The 26,721-nt window shown below is 38.0% G+C and overlaps 1 protein-coding gene across 3 annotated transcripts in view; it reads right to left on the reverse strand.

Moving 5' to 3' along the window:
* The window catches only part of LOC306807959 (uncharacterized protein), a 355,816-nt gene that overhangs the window by 74,648 nt on the left and 254,447 nt on the right, over positions 1-26,721 (reverse strand). For 2 of the 3 annotated variants that reach the window (XM_079318029.1, XM_079318030.1), the window contains one exon: positions 9,933-9,970. The exons of the other annotated variant lie outside the window; for it this stretch is intronic. In XM_079318029.1, the coding sequence (XP_079174155.1) occupies positions 9,933-9,949 (17 nt within the window). In that variant the 5' untranslated portion in view covers positions 9,950-9,970. The remainder of the gene's footprint in view (positions 1-9,932; positions 9,971-26,721) is intronic. 3 annotated transcript variants of the gene reach the window in all.

Below are 26,721 nucleotides of genomic sequence, written 5' to 3' on the forward strand. Positions count from 1 at the left end.
TTGGAAATTATCGTGTTTCTTAAAAGATCGTCATCATTAGTTTGATTTTAATTTGTTAGAAAGGTAGTAATCCAAAAATCCCTCAATGGGACTGTAGTCTGTCAACTTGCCCTTGCACATCCCAAAAATACACGGAGAAGGGATCTCTAGTGTCATCCAAATGGCACAAACTGGACTCTGGGGTGCCCTGTGATACTGAGGAAGGAAGTGGGAGAGACACTGGAGACAGACATCCTATTGTAAGTGAAGGGAACTCTGAGGTCACTGGAACTCTGCTGGAAATTAGTTCCTCCTAAAAACTCCCAGGTCACTTTGGGAGTTACCCTGTTTTCTCTCCTACATTCATCACAACATGGGTGGGGTAGAGAATTTGCAGGGGGCTTTTAACCTCAGTTAAATAAGCTGCAATAAAGGAGTCTAGTGCAGCAATGACTGGATTGGAGGAGCAGTACATTCTGCAAAGAGTTTACACATGCACAGGTTCTACCCAACAGCAGCACATGGATGAAGGTTGGGTTTTATTAAAAAGCACAAACACACACTATTGCTGTTAGTGCTGCACATATGGCAATGTCTCCTCGAAGGAAGAGTCTTTGCTTAACAGAAATGCAGTTAATCTAAATATACAAACTGCAAGGCAATTATGAAATCAGAAGCAGCCATCAGATCCTCTTAGCATCACAGCATTGTCTGGAGCTAATTGCTACATCCCACAATTATGTTGTTTACCTAGACATTTGCCTATTTCTTGCAATGACTATTCATATGATTGCCTTATTTTTAATGCAGCATGGATACACTGTGCACAGACACACTGCACTAGTATTCCTTTAGGATTTGACCCTTTCTTGGCTTTAGTTCATGCCTCTTGTTCTTGTGCTCGACATAAACTCAAATCAGCTTGTAGCATCTACACTTTCAAATCTCTTTGGAGTTCTGTATACTTCTCAAAGGTCATCACTTTCTCTCTACTCTTGCATTTTAGCCTTAAATTTTTAGAGGTTGGTTTTTTGCTGGTTTTTTTGCTGGTTTTGTTGTTGTTGTTGTGATTTTTTGGGAGGTTTTTTATTGAGGTTTTTGTGGTTTTTGTTTTGGTTTTTTTTGTGTGCGGGTTTTTTTTGGTTTGTTTTTTAGACAGAGAAGCCTTATTATGAAAAAAGCCCCTAATATTTAGTAACATTATGACTACCACCCACTTTGTGTATTTTCCTGGTAGCCTCCAGCAAACTGTACTATAATTACTGCATTTTACATGTTTTCTCTTAAGTACTTGTACTGTCAAGTCTCCTACTCAACAAATACAGATATAATGACTTGAGTTCCTTTCAAAATAAGTTTGATTCCTTTTTAACAGCTATTGTGTTCGATGTGACAGTGTGTTTACACTAGCCTTGTATTTAAGACAAAGTCCTGATAGAGATGGTGGATTTCAGTTGAGATAAAACCCTTCAGGAAGCTAAAACCACCTTATCTCATCAGTCAGCTTGAGCACTACAGCAGATTTGCCCTCAGCAGCCAGTGTGACAGACCTTTGGTTATTCTTGTCATGAGCCTCTCACTGTGAGATCTCCTGAGCTGTCTTTTTCCCCCTCTTATGTTTAAAGAACTAATTGTATTTATTAAACATAAGCTGCCATATAGAAACTTTTTACTGGAATCCCCTGCAGGCTTTGTCTTTTGTTTTGTGTAGTTTGGAGAAAAGGAAGCTGAAGGGTGACCTCACTGTTCCCTGCTTTTCCTGAGGGGCAGAAGGGAGAGAGAGGTGCTGAGCTCTTCTCCCTGGTGTGACAGGCCACAAAGGAAAGGTTCAAATCTGCATCAGGGGAGCTTTAGACTGGACATTACAAACATCACTTTAGCAAGAGGGTGCTCAAACACAGCAACAGCTTCCTAGGGAGGTTATCCATTCCCCAAGCCTGCCAGTGCTCAAGAGGCATTAGGACAATGCACTAAATAATTAACTTTGGGTCAGTCATGGAGTGGTCAGGCAGTTGGACTAAATGATCACTCTAGGTCACTTGAATTATTTTAAGTATGATCTGTATTAACATATTTTTAGGAGTCAGACCATGAAAAGGCCTCTAGTTCTGCTTCTGGACTATGCAACATCTAGTATTTAGGTGGCCTCATTCACATATGTATATGTTTGTTTTATATTAAGGTGAAATACAACATTAAGGGGCTAAGATATTTTCATGTGACCATCCATTTTACAAAAAAAGCCTTCTACATTGTCAGAATCATATAATTTTTTTAAGTGAAGTGTAAGTTCAAGGCTATACTGCAAAATTAGATGCTTGGTAAAATTATGAGAGTCTTCAATAACAATTTATGTCTGAATTCAAAGAAGAATGAAGTTATGGTTGCAATCCTTACAATGAAAGAAGAATGAATGTGGGAGGGGTAGACAATGTAGATATTTGCTTTGGTCAGCACACTGCATTTTATTGTAGAAGCATTTTGACCCAAACTGTGACTGTTCAAGACACTAGAAGCTTTGACAGGGCTATGCTGACTTATTAATTCTGCTTTGCACAGATACAAGGGACAGAAAGATCTTCATTGTGGGACACAATGGGCAACTTCAAGTCCTTCAACATGTGGCTGCAATTACCGTTTTGTAAACATTTTCATTGAGTCTAGGTCCACTAAATTTTGTAGCTTTGTTTTTGGCCAAGAGTAAGAGCTCTGGGAATGGCAGTCTCATCTCCAAAAATACACATAGCATTAAAAAAAAAAAGGAAAAAATGATGACTCAAGAAAATCTTAATGTAAACAGCTTAAGACATCCTCCTGTACAATCTGTGAAAATCATATCAGCACTAAGTTTAGTGCCCCTCCTTCCCAGCTCTCAGCTTAACAAACCTAGAACCAAACCAGACTGTTGTCCTCTCAGAGCCATTGATACACAGGCATGTGAAAAACAATACATCAGGAAGTCAGAGCAATGTCAATTGATCTTTTCCACCTCTCCTTCCTCCCCCTTTCCAAATGTTCTAAGCAAGAAATTAATAAATAGCAAGTGTTTAGGTTTCATAGAATCACAGATTACCTTCAGGTATTCCATCTTTGGTTTATTTAGGCTGTAGCACAGTTTCCCAACTGATCTTCATATTATCTATATTCCTCTATCAGTACATTAGAGTCTTGGCAGATGCTATAAGATTGCAATTCTCTAGATCAGGATAAATATATTGGAAAAAACACCACAAGAATGGCTGAGAACCAGTCTTTGGAGGACTCATGACTGTGCTCAACAGAATATAGAGTAGCTTGTAATAAGAATGAAGACAATTTAACATCATCTGTAAAATCCTCAGGACAGAAAAGCCCTTAGCAATGGAGCTCTGATCCTCACAGGGGTCTCTGGACAGTGTTTTCATAATGATCATTAATCAATAGTGATGCTAATCCTAGCCACAGGGAAAAGGAAAATGGAGAAGAGAAAAAGAAGAGAATCAATTCTTCACTCGGTGAAGAGTGTGGTTGAGACTGTGCAACACTGATAGAGCCTCCTCTGATTAACATAAGGTCACATTGTCTCCCATGGCATCCACCTCCAGGAAAATATTACAGTGAGATTTTATTGTCCTCCCTCTTCTAGCAGAGAGAGCCCGTGATAAATGGTGTATGGGATTCTCAGTGTGTTACATACCAGTTCCTGGAGGAACAATATTTTGCATTGTGCATTTGCTTAGGAAATACTTGCCCAATCTTTCTTTCCTGTGCTGCAAAGCACCATTGGAGGGAGCAGATTGCTGTGCCATCCCCACTGCACAGGCCTTTTGTAGCCACACTGGTCCTCCCCAGGAGCATATGGGAGCCTTTTTCCAATGTCACAAAATCTCACCATCTTGAGGATTAATATTGAACACCTTTTACCATACAGAGGCACATGAGAGAGTCCTTGCAGATTTTAGCTACATCCTGCATGATTTGCTGGAGTCAGCTGTGCTGTAAGCATCTTTAGTGACTGCAGATAATAGATATTCATGTGGTTAAAACCAATATTTCTCTCCACAAACCTAGCTTAATTAGGTTTGCTGCAATTTTCTATGATAATTTAGTTCTGCCTTTGCCTTTTGGCTGGCAGATTGTCCCTGGAAACCTCTTACAGAAATTCCCATTGACTGCAATGATTCTCAGTTAGGGCAAAACTGATCACTGCTGCCTTCCCTGCTGTTGAACTCAATCAACAAGCCATACATAACTCTCTAAAAATAAAAAAAAATATCAGTAAGGTCAGAAAAATTTGAACACTGGCTGTTTGACACCAGAAAGATAATGATAACGTAACTAGTTCTGCCAGGACTTGCATCAGAGCATAACAGATGAATCTGTCTCCATCCACTGAGTCACCTTGCCAACGTTTTTTCAATTAAATTCTTCTTATAAATCAGCAGTGAAAGATTACTTTTCAGCTAGAACATATTCAGTCAAACAGCAATATAGTATCAGCAGCCGTGAGGCAGAAAAAAAAATAAAAAAGGAAAATGAGAAAACTAACACTTTTTTTTCTTACTGCTCACCAGATATGAAACTTGCACTCTCTAAGTCCCAAGACTAAGTTCCATTTTAGTAATGGATCCTCCTCCCTGCCCTTCCTCCTTCATGATGATCACTGCTCTACAGGGGGTTGAAATACACATCTCTTCAACTTTAATTTAGCTGCACTTGTGAAATTACATGATCTTTCCCCTCTGTTTTTTTAGATCAGTCATGAATTAATACCTTATAAAAAACACTCTTATTCCTCAGTCAACAGGGCTGAGTTTTGATTCATCCAGCATCCTTTCCAGTTACAAGGGCTGCTATTTTTGCACTGTTCTTCCTTACATGTAATTCTTTCACAGGTAACAGCAATTCCAGGAGGATTTAACCTGGGTGAAACTCCTGGTGACACCATCAGATTGCTCATGTGCAATGTACAGCCCTGCACTCACAGTTTTGCTGCTGTTCAGCTCTGGGTTCAAGCTTGGTCAAGATTTTTGTCCATGCTTGATGTGCACCCTGTACAATAAAACAAATAAGCATCAGCACTGGCATTCCCAGTGGATTTGTATCCCACACCCTCACACTCCTCTTCCCCTGCAGTCCCCACTGTGCTGTGCCAGCATCTCCCTGCTGCATGACAACACCTTTGAGACTCTGGCTCTTCCTCCAGTGCTGGTCCAAATGACCAACAAATTCAGAAGTTATCAGGCACAATAAGTGACTTGCACAAAAATCCCATTCCCCTCCAGACTACACCGTGCCTCAAGCCAGATCTTGTTCTAACAATTTATGCACAGTCTTGGTGTTTGGCTGCTGCAGCTCACATTAACCTGTCTCCTGTGCTTGTGCTTCATCAACATGCATTTACCTCAACTCACTGAATGCCACCACACTCCTGGAGTTTGCAGGAGGATATTATACAGCTCATCTTATTAAAGCAGAGTTCTTTGGCACAAAGGAAGTGACACCTCCATTTTCAAGTGAATGCACATTTTTGGCATCAAAACAATGACAGAAGAGAAAGAATTACCTTCTACAATCACAGATTTTTACTGCCTTAGCTTATATTTGAAGAAAATAGTGAGACATGTCACGGATCAGTAAATCCTCTCAATAGAGAGAGCCAAATACAACTTAGAGACTAGCAAATGCCCAATAATGGTATGGAAAATGCAGCTATTGAAGAGACATTGTATATTACATTTGAGCATCTTAAGCTGCATAATGTCAAATAGAAAAAGGTGTGCTAAATATTTTTTCAGTCAGCCTACCCAAGTTTTAAATAACATTCTAATAACAATTGCCAGGACCATGGACTAAATTGCACACATTTTTTTCATTTAACTGGTACCTGATGAATAGGCGTATTATGGGGATTATTCCTCTTAATGACAAAGCTAATCTCCAATGTAACAGTTGATGATGATGAGTGCTTGTGCTATTCAAGGTAAAAATGATTTTTTCTATGTGCTCAACTTCAAAGGATTCTATTTGACTAAAAGAAAGAGAAAGCAACATAAAGGAGGAGACAGGAGCATGAACTCTGGATTGAAAAGGAGGATAAACTCTGATTATTTCAACATTTTGTGCAATCCAAAGTTGTTAGAAAAACATAAAGCATTTCTTATATTAAACGATTGACTTGAGAGGAAAATGAAAATGCTCACGTTTCCTAATGTGCAGATGGACAAGTGCAAAGCTTTCAGTAATGATAGCTCATGAAAATAAAACAAAAATACCACAAATCCGGATGTCAAGCCAAGCCTGCTGAATTGCCATTGTTAGGCGCCTATAATACTACAGGATTTATTTTTCATTTGAAGAAATACTGTTTTGTGTCCACAGCCAGATCTGTTCAGAGGGACAGCATATTACACAAAGTGCTATGATTCATACCTCCTCCCGCCCCAGCCTGGCTCTGCTCTGTGGATAATGTCCCTGACAAATGATTTATCTTTAGCCAGGAACAAAAGTGCCACAAGGAGTGTCTGAGGAACTTTCTGCCTGAGGAGTGCATGCAAGGCAGTAAAATAACACAAATCTGGACAGGTACCTGTCTGAGGACATCACCACTTAGAGATACAGAAAATGTAAACACAGGGAGAAGAAATAAAACAAACAAATAAATAAATTAGCTACCTGTTTCCCTTTTGCTCCCTTACATAAGACATAATCCTCCTTAGATTCCTTTGAACCACAAGCACTGACACCTTGGAAAAAGGAAGGGGAGGGTAGAGAGGAGGGAAAAACCCCAACAAATGTCTAAAATGAAAATCTGCTGCAAGGACATAATAAAAATAAAGCTGATAATGTGCTCCCCTAGGAATAAGGAGCACATGCTGCTCCCCAGTACCCAGAAGGCAGCATTGGACTGAGAACAAAAACAACTTACACAGTAAGAGCAGTCCCCAGATTTGATTTAGAGATATCAGAAAACTTTGAAAATAGACCTGGCTTAGGATGAAATTAGTACACAGAAAATGCCTCTCTTGAAACAGTGCTCTGTTATATCATTTACCTTCTCACCCAGGAGGACTCTGTCTGATCCCCCAGCCCTGCAGTGCCCCATTCAGCCACATTAACAGAGCACAGCAATCAATCCTGGCTCACTACAGGTGACACTCAATGAGCATCAGGAAACAAGGCCCTGTTTCATGGATATAAATCCATATTCCAGTTAACTGTCTTTCCTTGGATACAGTACTCTAACAACCTCAATCACCCAGTAAAATCTCCATCAGATACCACAATTCTTAAATTTTCCTGAATGTACTTATATGGAATAAAATCCACAAAACCTGTAATTAAATTCAAGAGCAATGCACATACATAGACATGCACATTCCAGAATTAAGAACAGTATGGGACTCACTTACTAATTGAATATTTCTCTTGAAATTTGAATTGATTATCAGGTACTGTGACCAAGATTCAGGGCCAACATAATATTGTGATTAATTGGCCAATGATTCTTCAGCATTATCATGCCCCATTTTGCTTACCCATATTTACATTAATTAAAAAACAATGACCTTATACCTAATGTTCCAGTTGACATGAATGGATCACTACAGAGAAAAACCCCACATGAAATTTCAGACCCTGCCTATTTAGGCAGCGGAGAATAGTGGAAACAAAAAAATTATTAAAAGTTCTTAGGATCCATCTTTGCTTTCACTTGCACCAAGAACTGTGACTGTCAGAGATTTTCTTGTAAGAAGGCAAGATTCTGGCGTGGGAAATAAGAGTATTGTTTCAACCTTCCCCCAGAGGTTCTTCCTGAATTATTAGGAACAATGAGGATTACAGATAGTACTTTTATTTTCAAAAAGAAGACATAATTAAAAGTGTATAAAATGCTAATAAAGTAAAAACAACCAGGAACCTTTTCCAAAATATTTTAAAATAAGCAGCAAAATTAAAAATTGCAAACATGGTCATCACAACATGCTTACACTTCAGTACAAGACAGTATTCCTTGCACAGCACTTTTTGATGGTTTACGAGAATTCTCTACAATCTGAAGTTCTTTAAAGTTAAATTGCACTTCAAAGTTTCATTTACACACTGTAAAAATGATATAGTTAAGTTTTCAACAGGGAATGAATTATTCATTAAAGAAGATAATGGTGTTAAACTCGTCCAAGGAGCTATAACATTAGCATAAAGAATGCCTTATGTCACATTAATTTTAAAAACAGAAAACATACAACACAAAAGATATTGAACCATGGATTTGTTTTTTGGTTACATTAAGCAAAAAGCAATTATTCTTACAGCAACCTTTTCCTAGCATTTTAATCATACTGTAGGTATTTTACAAGCCATTTGTTCTTAATTATTAATTGCATCAGGGTAGGCTGGGTAGAACATGCCTCTATTCTGATTTTATTGTCTTTGCTTTTGCTTTTATGCAAAGATGCAAAACAGAAGTGCTTAAGAAGGAAAAAACCTTTTTTTTTTTTTTTTTTAAAATTTACATCTAAGTGATATAGAAAGAATGTGTTTAAGGATATAGAAAACCTCTCAAAAAAAAAAAAAAGCCCATTTACACAAAAAAATCTACCCCCAAAAAAGAAAGTAATTACTTTCACTAAAAAATAGTCAGCTATAATAAAACAAGCAAACTAGACTCCCCCAGGCCCTTCTACACCTATCTATATATATATTTATCAGTAAGGAATAACTTTGAGGAATTAAATCAGTATCTGTAAAACAGATCCTCTCAAATTCAATTGCCAGCTGATTTTATTTACTGTCAGAACAGTCCAATTCTTTAGCTCCTTCTTGACATAATTTCTGTAAAATAGAATCAGTGCTGCTTCCTAGTGATTTTTTAGTTTGCTGAAACTAAAAACCATTCAGTTATCCTAAATGCTTTGGGTAAATAAATTTCAGGAATAAAATAACTATTTTCTCCTATACCATCTGTCTTCTCAACTTACTCATTCCTGCTGTTGTGCAATGTAGCTGCTCCATCAGTTTGCTAATAGAGTTTAATGAACAGCTCTTGCCCTATTTTGGAAGTAAAACTAGTTTTACAGGCCTTTTGCCTGCTTCTTATAATTTGTTTTACAATTCATTAGGATCAAACCAAAGACAGGTTTTCTAGTCAGGTAAAGAAACTCTTGCACTGCAATGACAGGGGGCAATGGCTATAGCAGTCAGGGAATGCTGATGGATTTCCATACATTTTAGAATTAATTTATTATTTTGTTTTATTATTTTACTTGCATTATGTACTACTTAGAATTTGCCTTAACCAATCAATCTACTCAGAATTAGGAAAAACTCAGATGATTCAGATTTTGCAAAGTCGCTGACACAAATTCAAGATACTCCTGTAAAATACTGACTTTATACAAGGAGTGAGGGACGTGGATAGCATCCTAAAGGCAGGATTTTGTTATTCCAATGCTTGGCTCACTCTTGCAGCCTGACAGGAGTGAATGTTTGCTCCCTAAACCTTCTCCAGGGAAGGTCTAGCAGCACTTGCCCTTGCTGCAGTGCGAGGTGACGGGACAAGCTGAGCTCCCTTCCAGCCCAAGGTTCCTCACCCTGTAAATCCTTCTCAGAGGGTTGAAAGGCTATTCCTTCATTCCCAGTCTCTGATTGCAATGTTTATGTAGCTGTTCCCTTGAGTTATTTCATAAGCCACAGAGTACAGGGCAATAAAACTGGCACCTTCCAGTTCTGAGGAAGAACGGGCACCATGGAAAAGCACCACATAATCCCAGGGCCCATGGAAGGGACACTGAGAATGAAACAAGGACAAGAGAGTTGGATTGCTTCATTCTATTACTGGAACTTGTGGACAAAGCTCATTCCTTGCTACAAATGATTCTATAAAACTACTTATTTATTTTAGGAATATTCCAGATCCTGCAGCTCAAGAACTAAGAGCAACCTCAAAAACATGTAAATACATGTAAACTCACTCAGCTTTCTTCTTCATGGCCTGCTTGAGATGGTAGCCCTGGGAAGCAGAAAATAGACTGTTTTTCTAAATATTTGTTAACTGAAGCTCTGAGGTCCCCCATCCCCACAGTGTTGACTGTTCCAGTGCTGATGGTATTAAGAACATCTGTGGCCTGTGTGCTTGCTTAGTCTCATGAACATTCAGCATCCCCTCAGATACCACCCTCCCCTCTCACTGATCTCTCCTCAGCAGCTTATGTAACAGAAAAATTGTTTGCAAATGCCCAAAACCATCAGCATCAAAAATGGGGACAGATAAAACCAATTCTATTTAGCAGCTCACAAAAGAGCCCAGCAGCCACTGTGCCAAGTGCAGCAAACTCTTGCTCATTTCATTCAGAACTTTGTGCATTTACAAAAACCTGCTACACAGTTTCAAAGCCTGCATCAAACACTGAAGTCTGTCTACCTGTATCTTGGGGAGGACAGACCTTCTCCACAATAAGAGACAAATGTTCCTGTAGCTGCAGATGAACCCCAGGAGTTCTGCCCGGCCCTCAGCCACACTTCCTCCTCAGTAATTACTGCTCACAGACACCTTCAATCAGGCAGCATCTTTCAGCAGCATTAAAGCCTTACGTGAATCCCAGTTCCATGGAGACTTTCATGGGTTTGAAATGGCTTTAGATCAGGCACTAAATATACAGATTTGGGACTATGTTAGGATACAAAACGCTGCTTAATGCAGAATGAAAGTCACACATAACATATCATTATGATAGAATTTAATATTTCTTTTCATGGAAGTTACTTTGAAAGAAAATAATAATAAAAGCATACAATATCAGACTAAGACATATAGCAATCTGACAGAGTAATATAGCTGTTACTTGAAATAATAAAGAGACAGAATTCATAGATAGATAAAGCTTCTGTGTGTCCCAGAACCAGCTGGTTTCAGAGGCAGATGCTCTGATAATTCATTACTTTAGTGACTGTAGGTATAGTATACAAAATAATGGCTTTTTAGATACAATTGCTGTCTCTGATGTACAGCAGTGCCAAGGAAGAAGAGTCCCTCACTCTGTCATGGAACAGCTGTATAGAGTCATGACCTGAAATTTATCTCAGTTTAAAGAACAATCATACTCAACAGGATGTAGGATCATAAACAGAGTAATTTAGACTCTGACTCAGGTTTGGGGCCTGAATTTCTGAAACCAGGGAAACTTTGGGCACAAACAGCTGTGGGTACAACTTAGTACATTTAGAGGACCAAAGCATATCCACAAAACTATTAGGATATCCACTATCCACAAAACCTTTAGGATACTGAATCCCAAAGGCAAATGAAGCAGGAGATAGGCCATTGAGAAATTCACAAATCAGAGTGTGGGAGGCAATAGGGAAAAGCTGGAGAGATTTATAGGTTGAGGTTAGATAAAAATATTTCAAATACTTTTAGGTCAGATTTACTTAAGTCACCTTAATCTCTCTAGGCTAAAAATCTGGCTTCTTTGTGAAAATTCTTGACTACAACAGTACCCAGAACACCAGGAGAAAAGCCTGTCTTTTCCACAGAACAGTAACAAAGAAAAGGAAAAAAAAACACACAAGAAACTATACAAATACATATGAAGATGGCATCTCTCTCTCCTCCCACTTCCATATGTGTGAACACATTTTTTTTTCCTATCCCTCACAATATTCACTAGCTTCCAATTTAATTTTCTGCTCCCAGAAGCCAATTATCCATGAACAGGTAAAAGGTAAGTAGAGACAAAGGAGGTGGGCCAGTTTAATTAACACACAGGCAAGCAGTTTCACTTTGGTACATTGGCCTCTCCCAAAGAGACAATGCTCTGCTTTCAGACCCTATTAAAAATACATTTATTTTATATTCTCTCATAATACCCTCCATAAGGAAAGGAATGAATCACGGTGCATATTTTGTGAATGATTTATAAAGAGGCACTACAGATTTATGATCTGAATCACAGGTTCTTGTGGAAGTGCAGCAATGTTATGGGGAGCTTGAAATGTTAGTGAAAACCCTTTTTACTCCTTAGTATTTGACACTGAGGAAGAACACCCCAATGCTTCTTGAAAGATTTAAACTAGGATTTAAGTAGCATAAACTATGTAAAAAATCACCCCAAATCATAGCAATTTACAGTCTGGGATTCTCCAGCCCCAAAGATTGTTAACTTTGATTCTAGCCAAGTCATCCTGACAAAGTTGAAAAAGCAGCAAGAAAGAATGGGGATAGCTTATGACAGGAGAAATATGCATGGAAGGTTGTTTCTTCAAGGTAAACGGCTTGAAAAGGGTTTTCTGGGGTATTTTAGGCTCACCTTGCTAAACTCTGCTCAGATCCAGCCCCTCTCCTCCCAAAAAAAAAAAAAAAAAAAAAAGGAAAGCCCACATCCCCTGAAAGAAATCACCCCCAACAACAAAAAGCTTAAGCTTTGTGAAGTCAATGGTGAAAATTTGCCTTTCTGCACTTACACTTTTTTTCCTATACAGACCAATTTTCCAGTTCATATGTAATTCAAAAGCTTTCTGCAGTGATGCTTCCATAGTCAAGCATCAGGTCAGACTGTAACATAAAATATGTAAGAAAAACAAACAAAAACCTGACCACAAATATGGTTTAAAATGCTTGTTTCTCTGTGGTGGGTGAGAAGGTGACAGACAGACATGCTTGGTGCTCAGCACAGTTTGGAGCAGGGCAAAGGGATATTGAGTAGTTGATCTAAGCTTGCACTTGGATGCATCCCCAGAAGCCACATCCTAAATACAAGCTCATTTCTAGTCTTTGCAAATTGCTTTGTGTTCCCAAGATGCACATGCTAAACTCAGCCAACATGTTTCCTTGCTAGCCATGGATTTGCTAGGTAAAAAACTACTGGCTCATACTTCCTTTGTGGTGTTGTTAAAGGAAAAAAAGAGTGCTGTCCCAGAAACTCTTCCCAGATAAATGCAGCAAGGATCAATTCCACATCATACAACTAACATGACATGAAAATTGAGGCAAACTGTAGGTAACTCTCAAGTGTTTAGAGGAATTTGATACAGTGAAATGATTCTTCCAAATGGATTTCAGATGTGTTTCTAAACCACACAGAAATATGGGGCTTTTGGTCACAAGCTACAGACTCACAGGAGTAAGAGAAATGCACCTCCTAGAAATTGCACTGACTGTAGCCCCAGACTCCTTGAGTCTTGTGGTTTTCTTGCAGCCTTTTCTTGTGAGGCCAGGGAGCTGCACAAAGCTCATCCCTGGGAGCTACTGAAAATCAAATCTGCATTTTCTTCTCCTTTATTAAAGATAAGCAAGTTTTCATGCAAAAAATCTTTGTTAATGAGAGTTATATATCAGAGAGAGAGAGCAGCCACAAAATGCTTTATTGCTACTGGGAATTACTGTGTTGATTGAATTCTATCTTCCTTAACTTCTATTTTTCATGTAAGTTTTCATCTTTGAAGGCAAGAGATGGTAGAAAGAAACAGGTGTTGACAGAAAAAAAATGAACTGATATTGCTTGACTGGGGTCTACAGTTCAGCCACTGTGCATCAGAACTAATGAAAACCAGTGTGTGTACACACACATCTGTCTGCTACCAATTAGGAGTGAGAGATGCAGGTGATGTATATGATGCAGGAATGAAAAACTTTTGTTTTCATTTAGTCATATAACTTATGAAAAACTGAATATAATCCTAACACAATCATTCTTTCTGCTATATTTCCTCTTCCTCTTATCGGAAATTATTTTTTTATGCAATCACCCTCTCAAAAGTCTCTTTCAAAAACGGAAAGAAGATTGAGTTCATTTGTGCATAATTTCCTTGGCTATTTTTGCTTCTGTTGCTAATGCCCCAGGCTTTCCATGCATCTGCCCTTCAGTGCATATTGCCAGGGAGAAAATCTCTGTCCTCCTGGGCTCCTGCAGGAATCAGGCAGCACTAGGAAAGAAACTATTTCATTTTACTGAAGATCAGGACAGTTGACTGTGAGTGTCCTGGACAAGGTCCTAATGGGACCCTAGCAAATTAGAAAGATAATAAAATAATAATATTCTGTAAATATACTGGGATTGCAAGTGCTAAAGAAGTAGAACTATCTGATCGGAGAAGGAAATTCTACTAGAATTGTAGGTAGATTTAAACTGCTTGCAAACCTGCAACAAGCTGAGAAATCCAATAACAGGACTATGCAAAACCTCCTTAGCCCTCAGATGGGTCTTAATACAAATATGGATTTCATAACTGACTAGTAGCAGAACCTGAAAATGCAAGAGATCTTTGTAGTCCTATGCTTTGAATCTTGCAGATCTGATGAATCAATATTCTTGACTTCTTATTTTTCATTGATCTGCAGTAATTGTTTTTTATGGACACCATGACTGTATAATCTGTAGGTTAAGACTCTAAGTGTAACTCCAGCCTTGATACTCTTGTCTATGTCTCTCAGCAGTTTCACCTGAGAAGAATCTGATTATCCTAGAATACTCTGGTGAAGAAACTTGAGCCATTGTCCCATAAAACAATCCTAACCCATGCCTGGTTTTTAAATACCTACCAATTTCAGCCCACAATATTTTTAGGATACACAGCAAAGACATTCATGAAATTTTCATCTCTATTTGTTACAAGACCCCAGTCACAGACAAGTAACTTTGAATCTCACCTTGCCAATTTTAGGAAGTGTTATTAACAGGAATTGCATATTAGGAGATGTGTAAATTACATGATTAGAGTACATTTATAGCAATGAAAGCTAATATTTTATGAATACGTTCTAAACCAAACTAAAGCTGTCTAGAAATAAAATATTCTTGACATTCGGAAAATCCAGTAAGTTTTAATAACAATAAAGGGCCAAGTGTTTTCATGCAGAATTTGATAGAGACTTTTAGAAAATTCAACACACTGCCATAGAAAGCAGCCCAGACATCACAGCTCTGCTGTTTTATTAACCATATTTCTAACAGGCAGCATTCTGCTGGCTGGAAATCACAGGAAAATCACACTGATATCTCCTTTTAGGGCACCAGGTGATCATAGACCTTGTGCATTTTTAAAGATCCCTATGTGCAGAAGACTAATGAGAAATCCTGATACATTTAGTGTTTTGGCCCTTCACTGGGTTTGTAAATATTTGCACATAAATTATTCCTATTAGAAGTACCATGGCAGAACACCTGGATTACAGAGGGTGCATATCCTGTACAGGAGTGCACCCTTGGAGTGAATGAGAGACAGATTAAAACATCACTTTGTCAGTTTGTATGATGTCTGCACTGGAATGGTGAATTAAATAAAAATTCAATGAATGTACACAGTATTTCTTGGCATCTGCTACCATTTCTTTTACTGTTGTTTTTGTTACTGCACTGTAATTCTTGCAGCTTCTTCCCCCCCCCACTACTATAATCAACTGTGCTATAACTTGGCTCACCTCTCAGTCACACAGAAGGAACTGCAAAATCAATAAGATGACCTCAAAATAGAGGAGAAGAAATTATATCTGTTTGCTTTAGCCTCCCATCTACTTAGAACAAACAGGCTTTTCCAATATCATCAGCAAATCCTGATGTTTCATAAACAAACTTTCTTCAACCCCATTTCAGCTCTGACAGCAGTGAAAAGGTTAAGAGGAGATCATGTCAGCTCAGCTGACTATTCAAGGTTTTGCCAGTTTGGATCACAACCTTAACATTATTATTTAAATGTGGCTTTTGTATTTCATTACATACAAAGCAATTATATTTGCATTTATGATGCTCCATAATTGTAAGACTATGACATTGTTCTGGTGATAATGTTCATTGATCATTCATAATGCAGTTGGCTCATGCCATGAATCATGACACTCTTATCACCTTTCTCATTTTACTTGCTATTAGATGGCTTTATTTGCAGATTGATGCTTTAAACTCACACTTTTAATTTCTAGATGGTGTAAAATGCCTCTTACCATCCTTTAATGTACATCACTCAACTTTCCTCAAAGTGAGCTATTGCCTAAGTCCTCATAACAACAATGGCTCTTTCTTGAAAGGTGTTTTGGCAAGGCAAACTAATACCAAAGTTAGCCAGATATCAAGCTCAATGTTATTTATTTATTTTCAAGATGCTTGTCACAGAGCTTGATGAAATTATAAAATTGTGCATTATGGTATATTTCAATCTTCTAGTACTGTTTTATTCTTGCATTGGGTAAAATGTTCTTATTATCTACTCTTTTTGACGGGGAGGGGCTAGTAGAAGGGGGAAGGTAGAAGGTTCTAAGGACCAAGTAGGAAAATAAAAAATCTAGACCAAAATACTGATTGCTCACGTGTAGGCTAGAACTGCATGGTATTTCTTTTCAAATTAGACTACAGTTAAATTGCATTTTCTAGCCTGCTGCAATAATGACTGTGATTCTTACCCCAGAATACTAAAGAGATGAGCCAACTTCCAATATTTTTTTAATTTCAATTTATTTCTTCCATGCTCAGGTCCTGGGTCATTGTGAGTGTTTGTGATGTGAACATTCAGCATGGCAAAACTCAAACAAGTGCTCAGTGGCTCCTGACCTGTGCATGGCCATGTCTCTTGGTCACCTGGGATGGGCTGGAAGAACTAACCAGCCAGGAACCCAGGATGAGCTACACAAACCACATCTGCCTTCAGGTGTCACACACACCTGGATTTCAGTGCCAACGTGCCCTAAAGTAAGACAGGAAATGGGAATGTGCTCTTAGTGAAATATCATGTTCAGGAAAGATTATTACTAGCACTTTCTGTCCTAAAAAAATCCCCAACTTGCAAATTTTACATTTTGCAGGAAATTTATCTTCAGTCCAAAATTAGCTTGACCAGCTCTACATCTAATGATTGCCTATTGCATTAACAAACATCAGTAGTTTAAATCTCTCCATTTATCATGAACTTCAGCTACTCAAGGGAAGTGTGTTAAAGAGAAAATTGCTGCAATATTTCCCAGCAAGCAAAAAACAGCCTAGATTTGATGAAACAGATAAGTTCTACCAGATTGAAACAACATACAACAGTTATCACATAAAGAGGGAAAGATGGTAAACATATTGAAGAAATGATCACCTATGAGAGATTCCTTCAGCTCTTTTTTCTTTTACTTATATAATTATTCTCACTGAGTTTGATGATCATATGATTTTACATTATGAATAAACTGTGTATTCTTGGACACACTTGGTTTGCCAGCAGTAGCTCCCAGGTTAATGGGGTCAAGCACAGCTAGGCAGATCTTGTTCTCTATTTTTATCTGCATTTTTGAAAATCAGTCTTGGTACACTCCAGAAATTACATTATTTCCTCATACTGTGCAATTTACTTGTAAGACTCATTTTTTAGAAAGTCTGCAATACAAAGCTTTTGAAATATTCAGAAGTACAGTGTTTGTATTTTTGCCTTTAAATGACTGGTTGACAGGGGGGCTATACAAACCCCCCCGGTGGTTGCAAGAAGGAAGTAAAATGAAAAGAAATTAAATTCTAAAGCTGTACATACAACTTACTGATTGATACAGTGTGGTTTGAATTAGAGTCTATAAAGTCCAAAATTCTTTTCCTTGGGAGTTCAATTTTGTTTGCATATGAGGACAGCAGGGGAAGGTGGTGTGGCAGCAACAGAGTGAATAACAGCTCACAAAGGGAAGGGCGACTCAGAGCCTCAGTTGTGGAAATCTATAAATAAGACTTTCAGATGAACTCAGGATGGGTTGCAAATCTTCCCAAAGCTCTCCATTAGCACTCTGCAGTTGCAATTAGAGGTCTGATTTCACCTATAGAATATCTCTGACTCTGGGCTCACTGCTGATATAAGCCAAATGCATCTGTAAAAAACACTGCTTTATAGCCTGCAAAATCCATCGGTTTTCTTTCCATCTCTATCAATTCCAGACATGCAGAGCCCACTGAGGGAGCTCTTCCAAATGTAAAGTTTTCTTTAATGTCAGAATGATAGGTTAGCAGTTAAAGGGCTGCTCTTAGATTTTTTTTTATTATTCTTGTAGAATAATATTGCTTCTTTTTGAATCAGGAATGCTCCTGAGAGCAGCATAGAAAGAAGCCAGTGCTTCAGGACCTGTGTGATAGCAAAGCCAACAGATGAAATTGGAAGGTGTCCTTCTCTTATGAAAAGGATAACACTGTGCAGTGCTGTAGACATCCAAGGAGTTGGTCCCTGTTAATAAAGTTTCTCTTTAGTGATGATGACTTTTGGTGAAAGGAGTAAGAGAAGTACTCATGAGATTTCATGTAAGTCTTAAGCAGTTAAAGTTCACATTAATGTTTTAAGAGTCAGCATAAAAGGTGAGTGGGTAGAAAGCTCATTTAAAACCACTTTGTAGAGTAAGTATATACATAATGAAACTACTGGAGTTTACATAGGCCCTTATGCCATTGGATTACTTGCTCCATACCAGAGAGAAATTATGCAATCTGCCAAAGTTCTTGTCCTGGGCTCATGTCAGACCACACAATCCCTGATTTCCAGGGTCACTCTATAACCACCAGACCCTGCTGTCTCCCAGGCTGTGCACACAAACAATGCCAAGACACATTTCTCATCCTGCTTGGTCCCCTCTGAACAGCCCAAATCTATAATGGATAAACAACCCTGAGCTTGTTTGCACCATGAGGTAAATGCTCATCACCTTTTCTAATCCAAACACTCTCTGAATCAGCAATCCCAAAAAGCTTCTTTAAATAAACAAAGCCATGAGCCCAAGGTGATATTAAAGCAATCACATAGAAAGACTCTTTTTAAAAGATTTGTCCTTTTCTAGCAGGAGTTTTGGGTACAGACTGTGGGATCACATTTAGGACAAGTCTAGAAAGAAAGAAAGAGAAATTTAGTGGCAATAGGACCCGCTGCTCAGTAAAAAGTCTTCTATCTGCTTACATTTATTTTTCAAACAATAACAGTGGGAAAAACGTTACAATTGAGGATTTACGTTTGCATTACAGTTTCTTTTCTCCAACCATAAGACTCACTGAATTGTACCACAGAGGCTTCATTTTTCACTGTGATTTTCTTTTTCGCAGTTTGCAAATTGTCTGTTTATAATTACTTTCAATTAACTTGGCTTTAGCCAATCAACACACCATAAACTGAACTTAAACAGTTATGAGCTGTGTTTTGTGATGAGAATTTATCTTTACATTAAGTGTTAGTTCATTAGAAAATTTGAGCACTGGGAATTATAGGAGCTAAATGCAAATTTTAAATTCATAGGAAGACAGTTCCATTAAAAACATTTAGAGTTCTCCACAGCAATTATCAGTTTAACTGCAGGGCCACTGATTATAACTGCTCAGTGTGAGTTCCATTTCGGTCCCTGGTACATTTTTCACACACACACACCACAAAAAAGACAATAAAGGATAGGGTGAAAAACATTTCTACAGAGTTGGTCATAACAGACATGTGGCTTAGCATTAGCTGCATTCCTTGGTAGGCCTCAGGAAATGGTTGTCTTCCAAATATATTTCCCCAAAAACCTTAAATACATATTCAAATATATGCCAAAATATTAAGCTGATCTGTGAGTTTGTATAAAGTTCTGAGATTGTAATCTGACTTCCAGGAAATCAGAAATTTTTCATGCCTTGAGTCAAGCCAATGACCAGAATAGTGAGAATTTTAAAATGTTGACCTTTTCTTATCTCAGAGAACAGAAGAGATAAAGGAAGCACCTTACCAATATGATAAATTGAGTACAACAGGATATTGGCCTCCCTATGAGGAGGCAGATATTAAAATGAAACAGTGTTAGGATTTTAGAAAGGAACACTATTTTAAGATACTGAATTACGAGTATTTAATCAGGAAAATGTAAAACACTTATAAATATCTAACAGCCTACACTGCTGGGGCTGTGGGAGTAGAGGGAGATTTATTCACATCAGACAGGAGTGTCTGGAACCACAGCACAACCAGTGCAGCAGCACTGACCACAAGTGGCCACTTCTTGAGGGGCTGGTTTTGAAGTCACTTTTTTATCCATTTTGGATTCACTATTAATGAGGTTGCCTTTGGGGTACCCAGATCCTTCACATCTCATTGACTATTTGCAGCATCATTCTCCATTCTCGTTTGCTCAGAAATCAAAGTTGAAAATACTCCCCCTTGGTACCACAAGAGCTACACATATAGTGATAATGAAAAATTAACATGCTCAATGAAAAGCACACCAGGGCACAAAAAACTCTTCCAACAAATTAAAAATGCATCCCTTTTATCAATAATATACCATTTAACTGCTCTAGAGCCTGAAGAACAGACTTCTTCTGCATTACCAGCACTCTAGGAAATGTAAAATGACTTTGTTAAGTTTTCTCCTTTTATGTCTTGTTTCTGAAGAAATCAGTGATAATTCTCTAGTTCTTCCCACCCCCCCAAATTCCCTTCCCTTTTCCTGGGCACCTTGCATTCACCACGGGAGGCACTTTCTACACAGACAGAAGCCAGTGGTGGATGTGAGTGTATTTGTTCCATTCTTGATATTGCTGCCTTACCTAAAAGTTCTCCAAAGAGTTTTTTGTCTAGCATCAATAACTTAAAATATTCTACTCCTGTGAAGATACTCAAGCAATTGAGCTAGGACATTCAATTCAAAACTTGGATAATCATCTTAGCTAATTTCTTGGTAACTACCATGAGTCAACCTTTAACAAAAGTCCATTAAATATTGTGGCAAAAGCAGGCAACTATTTTATGAGCCCTGCCCTTTTTTAAATGCATGCTTGTATATTTGACAGAATGAACAAATATATCCACAAGAGTAACAAAGGCAAATTCTTATTAAACATTTCAGTGTTAAATATATTTGCAAAAATAATGCACCCCTCAAATAAGCCATGATTAGTAAAAAAATGCATTATGAATATCTCAAAACCTGGAGAAAACTATCCTTTACTCTTTCTATAGTGTATGAAATTATGCCCCACTTGAAGGCAAGAACAATAATTGGAGCTGATTAGAGCTGATATAAGGACAATATAGAACAAAAGACAAAAGGATGCATCTACACTGTGCTTCTTGAAGAGAAGGAGAGTCTTCTGCAAAGGTGATGTCTATTATTTCAAAATGTGCTTCCACCACAAAGATTTTCATGCTCTCCAGCAGCAACAGGCACATTATCTAATCTTCCTTTCTTACTTTTTGGTTCATTTTCATTCATAAAAACAAAAGGGACACTCTTTGGTGCTCCAAATTCAGTTAAAATAACAGCAGAATTCCACAGATTTACTAAGCCAGGAGTGACTCTTCAGCTTCCAGGGGATAAGAGGTTGCTGAATCCTGCCATTCACCACTGTATGTGGTGTGACAGAGAAACTTTAAAAACAAATGGAAGCCCCAGAGCAAAAGCAGCAGCAGGTCCTAAACAAGCAATTTCACTTTGCCAGTGAAAGCCACAGCACTGAGAGATGCTGGAGCTCCATTAACAGCACACCATTCCCAAGCTTTTCCTTTTGGAAACAGAGCATTTTCTACAGACCACAATTATCACACTTTATTGCATTAAACAATTCATTAGAAAAGTTAGGTCTTCAGATATCAGTATTGACAAATGTATAAACTTGTACCCCATTATGTAAAGGTCTGCCACATGGTTACCACAGAATGTAATGGAAACTTGCTGTCAAGCCCCTTGTGCAATAGGATTTGTGAATGTAAATTCTGGGCAAAGCTTTCAAATTGCAGAAAAATCTAACATGTTATAGACAAAACATCAGCAAAGTAATTCAGTCCCTCTACTAACTGCTACTCAAAGTCAGGAAGATGTGGACCTGAAATGCTTTTGATTTTTAGTCTGAATCGCAATTTCATTTTTTCAAAGATTTGAAACTACCTTGGTTATTCTAAATAAGCACAGACCCTGCCAAAAACCCCAAGAAATCTCCAAAACAAACCATGAACCCAAATCCCCTTCAAACAACCCCCCTCATCATTTTTCCACACCATGTTTTCCTACAACCAATGAAGAAGCATATATTTCTGGCCATTTCAGTGTGTGTTTTATTTTACTGAATAAAAAACACTGTCTGCATTACATAAACTGCTTCAATGAAATCCATCAGCTAGTTGTGAAAATCTTTGCAATATCAATCTACTGAGAAAAATTTAGAAGTTTCCTTTAAAGGCCAGGGATTACTAATAGAGATTCAAGCTAACTGACTCCTTAAGTAGATAGTGATATAAAAATTACCTCTCATTACTTGAGATAAAATGAATATTTTTACTTCAGGTTATAATGTTTAAATGCTCTAACTGGAATCCAGCTGCAGAAACAAAAGGGCTGCCACAAACGTATCATCAGATCTCTTGCATCTTCCTGGCAAAGCTTTGTGCTTGAAACAAAAGCACTGTCAAAAGCATTGTCACAAGATACTGCAAAAAACCCCAACTTGTTCTGCAGCACATCCCCCCTTGTTAATACCTGCTCTTTCCCTTTATTGTAGATTTGACCTAAAGCAATTGAAAAATGAATGACGACTTTGCATTTTCAAAGAAAAAAATCAAGGTTTGGTGTGTTTCAGTGAGTTCAGTGGAACATTTCTTAAGAGTGTGAGGATACACTGCAAATAAAATTGACTTAGATACGGATAGATGCTGTGGATAAATGCATAGCTGTACATATGCATGTACCCAAGTATAAAAGTACTGGGGATGTGTGTTCATGTATATATATATATAATATATACATACACACACACATATATATATATATGTGTATGGAGAAGATGAAAGAAAATGCCCTTAGAAATATCAAGCCACATTTTTTGGCTAAAAATGTCAAAAAAACCAGTGCAATAATGCAACAGTGCAACATTGGATCTGGGAGCCTAATCTGACAAATACTCAGTACATGTGTTTAAAGTTTAGATCTGCAGCCAATATTTTTCAGATGGGGCTGAGTGCAACAAGACAATTTTGTGTTCAGAAGGAGTCTTAAAAGTAATTGGAATATATTAAAAATTAGACACCGATTTTGTCTCTGACTTCACATTCTCCATGGATTAACTTAATTTTATATACATAAAGAAAAAAAAAAACAACTTCTTTTTAATAGAGAGAATGTGCCACCATGGGGAACCTTTGGGAAGTTTCAGCAGATGAACCTGCTTCCATTTCCTGGTGCTCATCTGCTGTGAATGTGAGGATAGAAGATATTCCCCTATATTCATTCATGAGCTGTTTTATGAATGACTCCACAGTATTTGTGGTGACAGCTGGAGGTGCAAAATGCTTGCCAGGAGAATTCTTCCTTTGAATACAATTTACAAAGGGAGCCATATGCAACCCTGTAAGAGAGGGCAAGGCAAAACCCAGTCTTCTTAAGAAAGCAGACATTTCTTCAGCTGCACAAAAGAACCACCCCAAAACCAAACAGAAAAACCACAGCAACAAAACAAACACACAAAAACCACACAAAAATGAAAGAACCTTAGGCACAGGATTTAATTTTTTTTCTTTTAAAAGAGATTTTCCAGAAAACATTCCAAGAAAATCAAGACTAATTTATGCTGACTGCTCAGTGAATGTAATTATTGGTGATCTTTCTCTGTATTTAGCCACTAATTTCATCACCTTTAAGCAAGCTGAGGAACCCAGTACTCAGGAGGACTTTTGAAATTTTACGTGTTTTTCTCTGCAGCATGTTATGGGAAAAAAAAAAATAAAAGACAGAGTTTTCCCTTTTTGCAAGGAGACAAGATGCATGCTGCGTGTGGCACCAGCTAATTTTTACCACAGAGAATCACATAATCATTCATAGTTGAGTCCTAAATGTGAATTCATTCAATTTGTAGGAGCTTGCTGCCTGCACACTGCACTGCAGCACACACTCAGTCATCCCAGAAAAAAATCCATTTGTACTTTCTTAGATTGGCCATTTTGTTAAAAGAGCAATGACTAAAAAATCTTTACATTTTGTTGATAAAACTAATTATAAAGACTTCTTATAGAATAATGGAATTGCTTGGGTTGGAATGAACCTCAAAGAACCATCCAGTCCCAAACCCCTGCTGTGGACAGGGACACTTTCCACCAGACCACCTTGCTCTAAGCCCCATCCAACCTGGCCTTGAACACTTCCTGGGGTCCGGGGCAGCCACAACCTCTCTGTACCAGGCCCTTAGCACCTTCAGGTAAAAATAAGGACATTTATTAACAAAGGACTAGGGAAAACTGAAAAACAACACAGTTCCTATCTTTCTGTTTAATATTTACAACCATCAATACTTGCATTTTCATTGCTACTTTTCAATTCATTCAGCTGAATTCACATTTTTTCATAGGGTTCTTTTCCTTAATAACAGAGGTCATGATGAAAAAGTAGAGTTTATTTTCATTTATGGAAAATATAAAAAGACATATTTTCTAGGTGGTTAAAAGCTCAAGTTCATGTGTGTGACTCTCCAGCACTTTCACATAGCATCTCTCAGTGGTTGTTACTCCTGAGTAAAACAGGCCAGGGTTTTTTGCATTAAACACTCTGTGTGGTCTGTACTTCCTGACCTATTCATGGATTTATTACATCCTGATCCATTTATGAAAAACAATGAACCAAACTGTTCATCTAAAGAGATGAAGCTTTCAAGAATGATGCCCATGTGAAGCTTTAAACTGTGACAGGTTAGAAAAGGAAGGTACATTAAACCAACACATGAAAATGATTTTTCCATAAGTTATTAATTCCTGACTGACTTAAACCAACTCAGGCCTGACAATAACAAAGTAGTTGCAAAAGACCAATGAAGTTCAACAGGAAAGAAGATGCAAAAGGCAGAATCTGAAGACCAGAATATCTGGGTATTACACAGACTGAAAGGATCAAGGTAGAACTACTCTGTGAACAAGGCTCATCCTAACACATTAGGTGCAACAGGACAAGCAGACAGGTGACTCCATTCAAAATGGACAGATTTATTCTTCAGCAGGAGCTTTTGAAAGCTGAAATACAGCAAAATGAGGGCAGACAGATAAGGCTCTGCTAAACCAGAACTCTCCCCAGCCAATAGCAGGGTTCACGTGCTGTCATCTGCCACTGTTTGATACAGCAGAAATCAGTTGAAAAAAGCAATTATTTGTGTCAACAGCTTTGCTTGGGTGAAAGGGAAAAGTCCATAACAGACAAGGATTTTAAACAGCCTTCTGCATTTTAATAATGTGGATGTATTCATATGCATGTACGTACATAGATTTGAAGTGATCCACTGGAAGAACCAGAAGTCATAAAGCATCCACTGCAGCAATCTGTGCTACATTCAATGGGTACTGCCAGCCCAGTTAGAGTGGTATTGAGGTGACTTGAGAAAGCCTTTCAATCCATTTACACATATCTGAACCAAAGCAGAGCTCTCTGGAGGGTATGCCTGTGTATCTGGAGTGAGCCACTGTGCAGTTCTCAATACATGGTGATGCTGCAGGTGACTGAACCTGGAGCTAAGCAATGGGGACTTTAGGCTGAGTTACAGGAACTACAGTAGCTCTGTTATTTTAAATTCATGTAGTAGTGTGTATGTACTGGTACTGGTGATGGTAATGAAGTCAGCTTGAGCTCAATAGGCAAGCTGGTTGTTTATCATGCATGTGAAGCCATCCTATATTCACATAAAATGAATGAGTCATGTAAGTATAATGCAGCACTTCATAATCTGAGGATTTTGTTTTGTCTTCATTTAATCATTGATAGAAATACAGGATTTCTTAACATTTGTCTTTTATTTTGATAAGCTCACTAATCTCTGTGAACAGCTATGTCATAGAGCCACACACCACATCTTTTATACTACAGCAAACATGCAGCATTTAGCAAATGCTGTTGTTTTCCTGGTATGCTACTTAATTTGGGGACTTCTGTTTTCCTCAAAACTTCCTTCCCCCATTTCAATGTATCACTTGCATAAGTACAGCCTTCCTTAACTTGAGAAGTCTTGAAATAGACCCCATATCAGTACAAAGTCTTTGCATCCTTTGAAGGCAAATCTGAACAGGCCAATTCTACAAATGACCTAAAATTATCGTATTACCCGCTCATATTTTTAATATGTCTTTCTATTTTTAGCCAGAATCCCCCATTTCAGAGGGCTTCCAGGAAACTGTGGGAAAACTCATGTGCAGTGGCCCAATCCTACTTCTGCCATGGGAGAACTCTTATTTCCTGCAATCACCACTGTGGACTCTCCTAAGTGAGGACATGAGACAGATCCACAGAAATCCACAGCAGAGCTCACAGACACATTAGCTAAAACAAGCCTCCATGTTATTGCTTTACCTTTATCCTAAAGTTGGTCTTAGTCCTTTTCTCTGAACAGGAGATTATTATTTCAAGGGGACCCCTGTACAAAACTCCCACTGACCTTGGCCTATCTGTTTTGGCAGTAACAGGTCTACAGCTGAAATGGGAGCTTATCTCTGGGCATTTAACAGAGAACAAATGATTTTTTTTCTCTTAATTATTTATAGATCGTTGTCTTTTTTCCTTTTCTAGTGTCAGTGTGGATGTTTGGATTATTGTGGTCAAATAACAGTTCTAGAAATGTTGTCTCAGAGTGATGCAGGAACCTGGGGATATCAGTTTATTGTGAGCTTGTTTGATTTCTGCATCCAGTGCAGCTTCTCCCATCATAATAAAGAAAAATAAAAAGGCTGTGGGGGGAAGAGAAGGTTTACATATATTGAGAAAACAGAGCCTCTTTTTTGGACATAAACACAGAGTAATGACCCTAGACCAAAAGAAATGGAAGAAAATGGCAAAAGCCTTTT

The sequence above is a fragment of the Erithacus rubecula genome, assembly GCF_903797595.1.
Source record: "Erithacus rubecula genome assembly, chromosome: 14".
NCBI classification, from domain to species: Eukaryota; Metazoa; Chordata; class Aves; order Passeriformes; family Muscicapidae; genus Erithacus; species Erithacus rubecula.